We start from the raw sequence: 14,110 nt of genomic DNA on the forward strand, positions 1-14,110 counted from the left end.
CCATAACCTCTTGCAACGACAGATCGGCGCGCTGAGTGCGAAAGGGTTAAAACACCAGATGTGATGTTTGAGTGACACACTTCAGACCTCCAGTACAACAGAACTCTGTTACAAGTGGTCTGTTTACTAAAACTTTTATTAGAATTCCACATCTGGTGTTTTAATTGTCTTTTATATTATTGCTATATATTTTAACGTGTGTTTTGTATCTTGTGATAATGTATATGGTAAGGGATTTTAATGATAGTACATACATTGTATAACTTGCCGATGTTTAGAATTATAAGGCTGAAGATGGCCCCTGGTTGGGATGAAACCAGTCCCTAAAATTGTGAAATGGTCTAAAAATCTTTTTATCATTTTACTTGTAGTGTATTGAAAGGTGGATAACTCTGTACCTATTCTCCTGACTGCATGTCAATATGGATAAAACATGAACTTTTAACTTAAGAAACATGCTCAACCTATATAAGTCTATGAGATTCTTCAGTCTTAGCATTCTTCATCTGCCAGGTCTTCTACATCCTTGGCTCCTTCCTTGTGTGACAAGTTGCAGGATTCAGTACTAATCATTCTACATTATATGGCTGAAATATTCCAGCTTCTGCTTTTTGATGGTCAATAGTACCTACTTCAGTCTTCTTTCCCAGCCAATCCAACTCCTCGGAGTTCCGGATTCTGCCTATCCATCCGAGTTAGTAAATTGTAAACTTGATGTTATGCTGGGAAAAAAATATGATTATTTACTGTAGTTGCAAAATGAACATTGCTCTATGGCCTATGATTCAGACAAGATATATTTCATTAATGTGAAGTATAGTTGGAGTACTTAGCTTGTTTTATAATTCCTGTTGTAACTTATATCTTCTCAGATAAGCACCACACAGCAAGTTATCAAAAGTGTTCCAACAAGGTAATTCATTTACTGTTATAAAGGCAGCAAAAGTTGGTTTAGCTCCATAAGAAAACATTTTCTATACCAGTACATGAACTTGGTGCAGTTCAAGCCTCATCTGTGGACCATAATATGATGTAAATAAAAATTTTCAGGAAATATGAATGTTTAGACAAGGCACACAAAATTATGAGCAACTGCTATGGTCAGACATTCCACTTCCCTGAAAAGGGACCCATCCCACTTTGTCAGGAAAGCACAATGTTTTCAATATTGTTGAAGGCACTGCATAACATTTAGTTTCTTTGTGTAATATTAGCTGCTAATGGAAAACTTTGTTCACAGGAGGCCAATGGAAGGTTTACCTTTAGAGGGGTGTGAAAAGTATCTGTTTCTAGATACGAAGGTTATATATAGGAGACAGGAGTTCCTTTCACAAAGTGGTCGCCATCGGAGCTTACAAAATCCCAGTAGACTTTGAGTTACTACCATAAGCAATGAAGAACCAGTCACTGTACCAGTTACGAAAGTTTACTAAGTCTAAATCAAAAGCAAATTCTTTCAGTGTGGTAAACCCATTAAACATGGAGTGTGGTGTGTGTTGTCAGATAGTCTTAAATTTTTCAGTAGAATATAAGACAACCAAAGGAAGTGTGCTTGAAAATTTTAGAAAGAAAGCAAACTACAGACAAGCAAAGAAAATGAACAAATATACGGTATATATTTAGAAGCCTCCGTGGCTCAGGCGGCAGCGCGTCGGCCTCTCACCGCTGGGTTCCGTGGTTCAAATCGCTGTCACTCCATGTGAGATTTGTGCTGGACAAAGCGGAGGCAGGACAGGTTTTTCTCCGAGTACTCCAGTTTTCCCTGTCATCTTTCATTCCAGCAACACTCTCCACCATCATTTCATCTGTCAGTCATTAATCATTGCCCCAGAGGAGTGCGACAGGCTTCGGCAGCCGGCAAGATAGGGGCTTCATTCATTCCATCCCTGACTCGGTCAATCACTGGAAAACAGGTTGTAGGTTTTCATTTTCACGGTATATATTTAAAAAAATCATAAACTGTGCTAGTACTATCCATGAATCAGGCATGGCACAAGACACACTTATGGATCATTTAAAGTAGTATCTTTAACAAAAGTACTGTCAATATGATTTTATAATTCATATATTCATTAGTTTCTGTGTAGTATATACAGCTTGGCCAATATATCAATTAACCACACTCCAAGTGCTGATGGAATTATTAGTCAAAATAGAACTGGATTGAGAATCTTATGCTGTTTTCCTCTTCCCTCCCCCCTCCCCCCCACACACTTTTTTCCCCTTTCTTATGTGTCTTTTCTTTTATTAAATTATGTGAGAGATAGTGAGATATGTTTGCTGTTGTTAATATTATTATATTTTCTGATTCACAGATTTCATAAGTTCCTACTATGGTTAGGCATTCCACTTCACCGGGTATTAGACATGAAGCCAAATGAGTTTTGTCGGATAGTCTCAGAATTTTCACTAGAATATAGAACAACCAGAGAAAGAGTGCTTCAACAATTGGAGAAGAAAGCAAATCACAGAGAGAGGAACAAGACTCGCGGAAAAATGATCACAGAGGTGAGAACAATAGACACTGAATTGTTTAGGTTATCAGTAATTTCATTTTAATTTATATGCTAAATCCTTATAAATACATTTATATACAGAGCTTACAATGCCAAAGCTTTAAATGTATGAGAAACACCAAACGTGATTTTATCGTGTATATGTCAAGTTCAAGGAAGTTGCAGAGGAGAGAGATTCTGTATTTTTCATGTGATGCTGTTGTGAATGTTTTCTCTGTTAGAAAAAGAAATCTCTTACTATGTACAAACAAAGAATATAGCAGGTAATCTGGGAAGATTTGCTGACAATGAAATTAGCAGTTTTATGGGATATTACTGGTTACAATGAATATTTAATGAAAAAGAGACAAAGAATATTTTTTGTTTGTTTGGTTTTTTTTTTTTTTTTTTTTTGTTAAGAAGGAAGCCATATTTTCCATTGTTGACTCAGTTAAATGTAACTTTGTATGTACGTATGTTCAGTCCGTCAGCAATGCCGCTGGTGGGATCCTCAACAGCTCTGCCATCAGCTATCATAGATGGCCTAGGCATTACTGAAGAGGCGTACTAGGGAAATGAGGAGTGAGGTAGTTTCCCATTGCTTTCCTCACCAAGCCAGAGTTGCTATTACATATCAGTCTGCCAAGCCCACTGAAATGCATACATCAACCAAACCTATGAGCAACATTTTCACACCACTCATAGCAGGGACTGGCTGCATAAGGAATAGCATTACTAGCATCGCTCATACCTCAGTCACTTTCATATTGTCAAAGCCAAGGATAAGACAGAGACAGATCTATGAAAGTAACAAAATTGCTCTAGCCTATACCAGAAGACATAGTGCACTGTAAACACTAGGTACTGCCAGCAAAGGCGGAAATGTAACTTTAAAGCTTTTCAAACAAGTTAAACATTACACTATAGCATATCTGCAAAAAAAAAAAACCACCAACAACATTATTTTAAACAAGGAATAAAAATATAAGCACTATTAAACAAAGAATGACCTGTTTCATTCTTAAAAGAACATTATTAGATTTTATCAAATCACACTCAAATGTTTAGAATATTTGTTTTTTTCTGTTTAATTCTTAGGAACATAAAATCTGGAACTAATCTTAATGATGTCCTCCTTTGTCTCTTCTCCAGCATTTACTGCCAGCAGGTTGTCTGATGTTCATGCTTCCAAAAATAGAATAATCATCTAATGAACTATTAGATTTGCTTCACCATACAGTTTTCAGTAAAGCTGCAGGTGAAGTTGTATTTTTCTACAACATACAGTATATTTTGTTTTCAAAAATAAGCTAGCACACAAGGCAAAGGATACATATAAAACATGGTAATGAGAGTGTTAACCCTAGAACACTAACCCTATTTCGCCACACATTATTACTAACTCTTCGTAAATTTGACTACTCCAATTTATAATTGTTATATTTTCTACGTAACAGCTTATATTTGGCAAATTTTGGTTATTTAGAGTTCCTATAGTGTCGTAAACTTAACATGAATCAAAATACATAGATATCAAATAATTTTATGTGGTTATTTATTAAATATAGAAAATTTGACACATAAAAAATATTAAATGAACACGTTTTATAAGAAATGAATTTTATAACACAACATATTCAAATAAACCCTTAAAATTATGAATGTGGGCTATTTTCATCGCAAAGAAACTAAAACTACCAAGAAAATAAATAAAATAAGTATAAATGTAAAAAAGGCATGAAGACATATTATACTTACAAGTTCACACTATCACTAACCGTTCATCAATATGACGATACCCACCCAATTATTACAAGAATGAGCAAAAATATTAACAATCGCACATGCCACAGTCAATAACTGCTCAAAAAAATCAGCTACACAAAATGGCGGCAGGCACGCATGCGCGGAAGGCAATAAACTATACCGTTCTGCTATCTACCGTTGTAAAATTTACGAAGGGTTAGTGTTCTAGAGTTAAATAGCTTGTAGATGATTCAATTCCTAACACTTTTCTGCTGCTATATTACATAACTGGAAAACAGTTCTGTTACCCTGGTTGAGAAAATTTCTTTATTAAAGGTTTCTGACCTTTTAGCAGTGGTATATTTTAAATGGAAGCATAATAAATAAAAAGTTCAACCCATTTTGAAATCTCCATTCATAAATGTGCATTTCCCTTGTATTAATCTGATGAAAGTAATTCATGGTGGAAACACCATTTAAGATGATTATCAGAAATTGCCATGGATAGGTTTCTTTTCTTTTTTGTTGCTGAACGTCGCACCGACACAGATAGGTCTTATGGCGACGATGGGGCAGGAAAGGGCTAGGACTGGGAAGGAAGTGACCGTGGCCTTAATTAAGGTACAGCCCCAGCATTTGCCTGGTGTAAAAATGGGAAACCATGGAAAACCATCTTCAGGGCTGCCGACAGTGGGGTTCAAACCCACTATCTCCTGAATACTGGATACTGGCCACACTTATGCGACTGCAGCTATCGAGCTTGGTAGGTTTCAAATTATCTGACAGGGTATTCAAGTTTGTGAACTTGGTGATGTTGATTAGTATCAATGTAATAAACTGAAATACCAGTACTCAATTAGATTGCTCCAAGTGTAGCAGGTACAGTTCCTGACACAACAGCTGAGCAGATTCTTGTATAGGAGAGTCAGCATCAGACTTTGTATACTTCACCCGTTGCTATGGTTTTCCATTATAAAATATTTCTTGTTTTACTCTAAGTGGGTCTAGAAAGTCCAGTCTTGATAGTGTTAAAATGGTATTTATAAGGTTTACGTTTGCTTGGGAAGTACTGGGAGTTGGGGACTGAAATTGTACAGGTAACTGGTGGGTTTAACTGAGGCTTTTTTGATACTATATTGTTTTTTCATTATTTAAATATGATTTTGACAGAATACATCTGTGGGTTTTGGAATCATGCTTGGGCTGGTGAGCATTACAAAAACATGAAATTTTTAAATCGGAGGCATTTTTAGAGTACCGGTATGGTAGTTTCGTAGGGAAGACAAGGAGTGACAGAGTAAGAAATGTTGAGGTCAGAGAAGAGAGAGGAGTAGAAAAACTCAGTGATAGGATGGAGAAGAATAAATTGAGATGGTTTGAACATGTTATGAGGATGGAGGAGGGAAGGATGCCAACACAAGTGTTGGAGGCTAAGATAGAAGGAAAGAGAGCCAGAAGGAGGAAGCCCAAAGCAAGATTTGAACTCTGTCAAGAACATTATAAGAAAAAGAAGGCTGGACTGGAATACAATTACTGAAGAGGAGTGGTGGAAGGAGAGGCAACGGTGGAGAAGTGTCATCAACACCCCAACCTGGCAGAAGCTGAACAAGGGGAAATGAAAATGATGATGATGATGAATTTTTAGACAACACATGCAACAGTTATCAACACTGTCTCTTTTTTTTTTTTTTAAATAGGAAGGACCAATGTGTGTAGCAGTAAGAATCCAACATGGTATGACGTCATTGGGTGATTCAGTGTGCTGTCGTCTTGAGGTACTGAAATCGCCGAGCCACTCAGCTAACAGTAGTGTATCTCTGGACTCTGGCATAGTAGCATGTTGTGTGAGGTGTACTTTGATTTGTCTACAGATATACTGCAAAAACAAAATCAAATGGAGAAAATTTAAGAAAACTGAGGTGCAGAGAAAGTGCAACGAATTCCTTCCATTTGTAAAATGTCCCGACATGTGGACACTAAGAGGCTTTAAAAGTATTGAAAATTTATTTGAGAGAATAGAGCAGCTTGTCAGAATTCCAAAAAGTCCAATATTATCAATGTCAAGTCTTAAAAAGTTTATTTTATAACTGTTAGGCTCTTCACGCAGTACGTATTCTACAAGAAAACTTGCAGCCATGACCCCAACACAGATAGTTTGTAAGTTAATTTACTCAGAGTTACTTTCAACAGACTGAAGAGCCTAACAGCTATAAATTAACTGTGTTGAAACTCAAAAGAGATGGCTTGAGATATTATTAAAAAAGTGTAAAAGGCTTATAGGGAGCATCTCAAAGTTAAGGTGACTGATTGTCATGAGGTACTGTAGCATCAATCCAGCACAGTTACTGCCCCAATGATGGAAAATTATTTGGAACTCATGATTTTGAAGATTTATATCAATTTGTTGAGAATTAAGATATAAAATGTCAACAATAAAATTTCAAACCCACACTGACTAGATACTTTATTTTTACAAAACCTGTCATGCAGTATGTATTCTACATAAAAACTTGTGGGCATGGCCCCAACATAGCCCGATTCAAAAATGTTTCTCGTACAATAACTTTGCATAATTTTCTGATACTTTTTGTACGGTACTTTCAAAAAAAATTTTTCAAATGGCCATGTTAAAGCAGTGGTTGTTGATAAAAATACCTCCAAAATTTGAAAAAAATAATCCTTTGAAAAAAGTAACTTAATGCAATATAAGCTTTTGGGAATCAACAAAGTATATGAGATTACCTTTCAATACATTCCAGCCGTTATCGCATCTTCTGCAAACTACTCCTCTAGATTCTGTTTTGTACTTTATCTCCTCTGTCTTGTAACAACTTCATGCTCCTAATTGCCTCAACAGCAGCATTAACACGTTCCTTATATATTGCCATAATTGACGCACCATATTAAATCCAGCATTTAGCTCCATCTGTTTGCACACTTTACATCCTTACCATGTTCCCATTGTTGATTATACAATGGCATCAAATATACCATAATGCGATGTTTATATGTCTACAAAAATTGTTTTCGGAATCCTTAGCCAGCTTACACTATTTACACTTTCATTTGAATTCTGTGTTTGCCATGGAGATATTTCTTCAACATTTCAGAGAAAATGTACACTTTATGCAACAAAAAGTAAATTTTTGAGAATCAGGTATTTTAACAGTTTTCCATGTTACACTTAAAAGGGTTGTTAAATATATTACCAATGATAACAGCATGTATTATATATTACCAGAGAGTGAGATTTCATAGATTTATGATCTGCTACAGAGTAAAATGTGAACATTTTGAGACTTTTCCCAGTTTTGGATACCCTTTATATACACTGACTGACAGAGCAAATGCAACACCAAGAAGGAGTGGTCAGAACTTTATGCCAGTTGCAGGGTAGACTGACGTCACTGAGGTATGCTCATGATGTGAAATGCGCCGCTGTGCTGCGCACGTAGTGAACGATAAATGGGACACGGTGTTGGCGAATGGCCCACTTCGTACCGTGATTTCTCAGCCGACAGTCATTGTAGAACGTGTTGTCGTGTGCCACAGGACACGTGTATAGCTAAGAATGCCAGGCCGCTGTCAACGGAGGCATTTCCAGCAGACAGACGACTTTACGAGGGGTATGGTGATCGGGCTCAGAAGGGCAGGTTGGTCGCTTCGTCAAATCACAGCCGATACCCATAGGGATGTGTCCACGGTGCAGCGCCTGTGGCGAAGATGGTTGGCTCAGGGACATGTGGCACGTGCGAGGGGTCCAGGCGCAGCCCGAGTGACGTCAGCACGCGAGGATCGGCGCATCCGCCGCCAAGCGGTGGCAGCCCCGCACGCCACGTCAGCCGCCATTCTTCAGCATGTGCAAGACACCCTGGCTGTTCCAATATCGACCAGAACAATTTCCCGTCGATTGGTTGAAGGAGGCCTGCACTCCCGGCGTCCGCTCAGAAGACTACCATTGACTCCACAGCATAGACGTGCACGCCTGGCATGGTGCCGGGTGCCGGGCTAGAGCGACTTGGATGAGGGAATGGCGGAACGTCGTGTTCTCCGATGAGTCACGCTTCTGTTCTGTCAGTGATAGTCACCGCAGACGAGTGTGGCGTCGGCGTGGAGAAAGGTCAAATCCGGCAGTAACTGTGGAGCGCCCTACCGCTAGACAACGCGGCATCATGGTTTGGGGCGCTATTGCATATGATTCCACGTCACCTCTAGTGCGTATTCAAGGCACGTTAAATGCCCACCGCTACGTGCAGCATGTGCTGCGGCCGGTGGCACTCCCGTACCTTCAGGGGCTGCCCAATGCTCTGTTTCAGCAGGATAATGTCCGCCCACACACTGCTCGCATCTCCCAACAGGCTCTACAAGGTGTACAGATGCTTCCGTGGCCAGCGTACTCTCCGGATCTCTCACCAATCGAACACGTGTGGGATCTCATTGGACGCCGTTTGCAAACTCTGCCCCAGCCTCGTACGGACGACCAACTGTGGCAAATGGTTGACAGAGAATGGAGAACCATCCCTCAGGACACCATCCGCACTCTTATTGACTCTGTACCTCGACGTGTTTCTGCGTGCATCGCCGCTCGCGGTGGTCCTACATCCTACTGAGTCGATGCCGTGCGCATTGTGTAACCTGCATATCGGTTTGAAATAAACGTCAATTATTCGTCCGTGCCGTCTCTGTTTTTTCCCCAACTTTCATCCCTTTCGAACCACTCCTTCTTGGTGTTGCATTTGCTCTGTCAGTCAGTGTACATGTGTCCAATATAAATTTTACCAATAAATATGCATGGATAATAGCTTCTTTTATGACTTTTACTGCTTAGGTGCTTCAACAAAGACAGGCAGTATGTATCCCAATTTCAGTGGATCAAACTGTGTGATTTGTCTCATACACATGCTTTGCTATTGCATTCTTTAAAGATTGAACCAGGTGGAAGATTCTTCATATATTCCTTCAGTCCACTATGAAATATTTTACATAGTCATTTATGTTCTTATATTCCAGTTTTTTTCAATATTGTTTATTTGTTATCAAGTCGCATAAATTAAAAAATAATATCACACAAAGTACTTCTGTAATTTGCAGTAGCCGAGAATTGAATAATATTGTTCCTAAGTATTGTGTAGATGTGAGGACTATCTGACTTAATGTTTCATAGGTTGGTAAATTCCGTACGAAGGAGGATCGAGCAGATGCTGAACTGCGGCAACTTCTTGGAAGTGACATCTCTGATGCAGAAAGTATACATGGTACCTTGCCTTGGAGGAGACAGAGAAAGGACCTTGGTATGTATGACTCCACCAATGTTGGTTTCTTTAGTAAATTCCTTAATGTTTATTTTTCAGATCAGTCATCTAATTCAGCTTTACCAAAGAATGCAATAATATCAAACTCAGTGTTTGATGTTTTTATGGGCAGCTGGTGAGAAGACATTTAGCCAATGAATAAGTTCTTCACTATCCTATTTTAATGTCTGCTTTTTACATTTTTATTTTTTAACCTTTTCACTCCGAACGACTGCTGTAGCAGTCGGGAGGGAGCTATGCCATGTACCCAGTCGACTGCTGTAGAAGTCCCGTGTCTTTCGGCTGTTTTCCATTTCGCTACGATAGACTGCAGGAGAAGTTAGCTCTTGGAGGTCTCTCGTGGCTGTCTTGGGAGTCTATAGTTATGGCTATGGTCAACAGGTGACAGGAGTAACCAGTTCGAAGACAAAAGGAATGTGTCCAGTGTGCTAGGCCTTCTCACTTCGCGCCTCGTTGCTCCTGTGTGTTCATGTGCTAGTGCTTATCAACTTCGCTGTCAATCGCACTGAAATTTTGAAAGGCCTCATCTTCTCTCGAGTCTGACAGCAGGATCTCATCTTGCTGATGAGTGGAATACGTACAGAACTTGTATTGTCTGCAAAGCGCAGAAGAAGAAACAGACGAAAATGTGTTGTAAGGAATGCAATGTAGCATTATGCGCCTTTTCTTGCATCCAAGCTTATCACATGCAGAAGAAATTCTAAAAAAATTCTTACCTTATGACATGCAAATTAATGTAGGTTAATAATTTGTAATTTGAAATTAATGTTTATGTTAAATTATAATATGTAATTAACAAAAATTGAAATAAAAGTAACTAAAGATACAGTGGCATATCCTGGAATCTCCACTGAGGCATGCAACTAGTAACCATGCAGTTAACACAATGTATTAAGTAAATTTCAATTCTACTCACCCTAATTACATGTAGGTAAACTCGAGCCAAATAGTTTTACTGTAAGTTTCTGGATTGAACGTGTGTACACAATTCTTGTTTTCTGTTTTTAAATTTACGAGGGTCTGCCTCTGTGGTGTAGTGGTTAGTGTGATTAGCTGCCACCCCCGGAGGCCCGGGTTCGATTCCCGGCTCTGCCACGAAATTTCAAATGTGGTACGAGGGCTGGAACGGGGTCCACTCAGCCTCGAGAGGTTAACTGAGTAAAGGTGGGTTCGATTCCCACCTCAGCCATCCTCGAAGTGGTTTTCCGTGGTTTCCCACTTCTCCTCCAGGCAAATGCCGGGATGGTACCTAACTTCAGGCCACGGCCGCTTCCTTCCTTCTTCCTTGTCTATCCCTTCCAATCTTCCCATCCCCCGCAAGGCCCCTGTTCAGCATAGCAGGTGAGGCCGCCTTGGCGAGGTACTGGTCATCCTCCCCAGTTGTATCCCCCGACCCAGAGTCTGAAGCTCCAGTACACTGCCCTTGAGGAGGTAGAGGAGGGATCCCTCGCTGAGTCAGAGGGAAAAGCCAACCCGGGAGGGTAAGCAGATTAAGAAGAAGAAGAAGAAGAAATTTACGAGGGAAGGTAGAGGTCTCCCGGCCTTAACTATTTGAATCTTTTCATCAAACGAACGGCCAGTAAATGGCTTTTCAAACTGATTTACAATTATATCCGTTAATACCACATGTGCACAAAATATAATAAAACACCGAAAACACAATGAATTAACTCACTAGTTAGCCACAACTCAAGCACTGGAGGTGAGCCACCCCAGTGGCATTGGTCAGTTTCGTCACGTTGGGTTCTCGCTGGGGGGGGGGGGTAATCTGTGGGTCCTGTTCGCTGTAAAGATGCCGACTTTCTCCAAGTTGCTAACAGATGGCAGAGGGTAGCACTGGTATGGGGTGACAAATTCTGACCAAGTTTCAATTGCAGCGACATCGTTCGGAGGGTTTCAGAACTACGTCTGCCACCGAATGCAATTTTAAGATTGAATGCCTTACAACCGTAACTCCTCCATTCGCTGTCTCTTTCTTCCTAGAGTGGTGAAGACGGCGAGACTACACCAGCACCACACGTAGTCAGGCAATGGAACCAGTACAGTTGCGCGGACCTTTTGAACTTCTGAGAGATGAAATCATTAATATTCGACTTGAAACAACCTAAAATCGTACATCAGACAGTTCTTTGTGTTATCATAACGCATGCAATGAATGCCTTGCATTCAAGGAGAATACGCCCCTGTAAAGATAACATTTTACAATAAGAAACAAAACAAGTTTATAACTCCACCAGAATTTCTAAAATAATTGTTAAATGATGTATGCAAATTTGTCAGTAAACAAATCGTAATTTGAAATTAATAACAATAACAAAGAAAACAAGCTTTTACTCTGACAGAGCCATGTCCAAAACTACGGATCTAAAAGGATAATGAGAAGCTTTGACTGAGTAAAATATAAATATGATCATAAGAATTTGACCAATTGTGCATCAAAAATAAAATAAAATAGTTTTAAACTCTGCATGTCCTCTCTTAACGTCGCGAGGCATCTGCAGATGGGAGAGTGGAGCGAGACAAGTATCCCGTACAGATGGCTCGGTGAGACATCCGCTGCTCGCGTCCAGATGGTCACGCTTCCTTACTTGCAAAGCCGGAGTGAAAGGGTTAATATCTGAATTTTAATATGTACATTCTTTTTTTGAATTGATTGTGTTGTTATAACATTTATGGTCTGATTATTTATTTTGTTAATTAATTGTTTGAATCTGATGTTGATGTGAAGAACTGCACTGAGGAAGCCCTTAAAGAGGTTATTTTTGAGCATATATTTATGAATTATCTAGTAATTCTTACATTTACCATCGCTTGACTGAATTCCTCCTACCACTTTGCTGCAGTTTCTCGTTCAAATTCGCCCTGTCTGCAACGTGACTGTGAGACTGCATCATCTGGGGAAAGCAGTATGTTATACTTTTCTAGTTTATATTTGTTGAAGAAAAATGCTTTTTTAGACCCATTTAGTGATGGTTATCATTACCAAAGCTGACAGTTGCATTTCCCATTGTAGCATTCCTTCTTATGATGTTGATTACTTTAAGCATTTAAAGGCCTTCACAAATCTTTGGTATTTAGATAATGTTAGTTCCTTGCTGTAGTTAGAAAATTAGGACAAGTCTAGAAGGAATATTTTCATTCCAATTACTTGATAGTCCTGTATCTAATATGCATGACCTATTAGTGATATAGAGGATAGTGGACTTATTTTAGCAAGAGAACTGGAATACTGTATGGTTCAATGCAATATGAGTAGCTCATGAACTTGTCAGATCTCCAATCTCGATGTGCTAAGTATAGATTATGAAGAAAAGCAAAGAGACACTGTAAGGGGAAGAGACTAAGAAAGAAGATTTATGAAGTATAATAGGATAGCGTGGGTAGGCTACCACGGGGCCCTTAGCTGAGTCCTGGCATTGCTTTCATTTACTTGTGACAGGTTTCTCACTTTCATCTGTCCTATCTGATCTCCCTTGGTCAACTCTTGTTCTTTTCCGACCCCAGCGCTATTAGGTTACGAGGGCTAGAGAGTCTTTCATTTTCACGCCCTTTGAGGCCCTTGTCTTTCTTTCGCCGATACCTTCATTTTTTGAAGCATCGGATCCCTTCCATTTTTTCTTTCCAATTAGTGTTTATATAGGATGGTTGCCCAGTTGTACTTCGTCTTAAAATAGTAATCACCACTACCACCATAATGGTACGTCAGCATTAAAAGAGGGAATGAAGCAAACAGGAGACAAGCACAAACATGAAAACACAAAATGACAAGAACACTGCACCTCTTCATACACTCAAGTTCACATTGTATACGCTCTCTTATCATTAATCCCATTCTATATTCATTTCTTCTTAGCCCAGGAGGAGCTTATTCTTATTTCCCAGCTCATCAGGAGGTTGGCCATTTACACTCTTTTACAGATGACAGATCATTATTGATAAAAGTGGAATATCAGTAGAATAAAAAGAAAGTAAAATAAACACAGGAAAAGGGAAGATACAAAAGAATATAGATGGCTAACTGATCCCTAATTTAGTTAGAAAATTAGAAGAAATGTATAGAAGTACATTCATTCCAAAAACTTAATAGTCCAGTACCGGTATCTAATGTGTATGAGCTATTATACAGAGGATAGTGAACTTATTTTACCAAGGGAACTAGAACACTGTACAGTTTAATGCAATATGAGAGTCTTAACCTGAATGCTGATTTTTAATTTGTGCTGTGTATTTGATAACAGCACACTACTTCCCCATTATCTTCGTCCTTCTCTTTCACCACATTCTTACTGCATTAGTTTTGAAAATGCATAGTTAGGGGACTTCCAGTGTTTTATGGAATCCAAATCACAGGGACACGAATTTTCATTGTAAAAATTTGACATATATTGATCAGGATTCGAACTGCAGCCACATTGGTGAGGAGCCAGTGATCTCATGCTGTCTGCAGGAATAGTACCAAATTCTAAGGTACCTATCCATATCCTAGATCCAAAGAGTTAAAGTTACACATACATCATGGTAATCAGTTCAGAGAGTGCTGGATTCAATTGCTAGCAG

At 39.2% G+C, this 14,110-nt stretch overlaps 1 protein-coding gene across 1 annotated transcript in view; it reads left to right on the forward strand.

Annotated features, from left to right (window-relative positions):
* Fhos (Formin homology 2 domain containing) overlaps window positions 1–14,110 on the forward strand; it is a 1,020,872-nt gene that overhangs the window by 983,663 nt on the left and 23,099 nt on the right. The window contains exons 19-20 of the mRNA XM_068227617.1: window positions 2,316–2,508; window positions 9,406–9,532. Coding sequence (XP_068083718.1) covers window positions 2,316–2,508; window positions 9,406–9,532 — 320 coding nt within the window. The remainder of the gene's footprint in view (window positions 1–2,315; window positions 2,509–9,405; window positions 9,533–14,110) is intronic.

Source organism: Anabrus simplex, chromosome 5 (genome assembly GCF_040414725.1).
Source record: "Anabrus simplex isolate iqAnaSimp1 chromosome 5, ASM4041472v1, whole genome shotgun sequence".
In the NCBI taxonomy this organism is placed as follows: domain Eukaryota; kingdom Metazoa; phylum Arthropoda; class Insecta; order Orthoptera; family Tettigoniidae; genus Anabrus; species Anabrus simplex.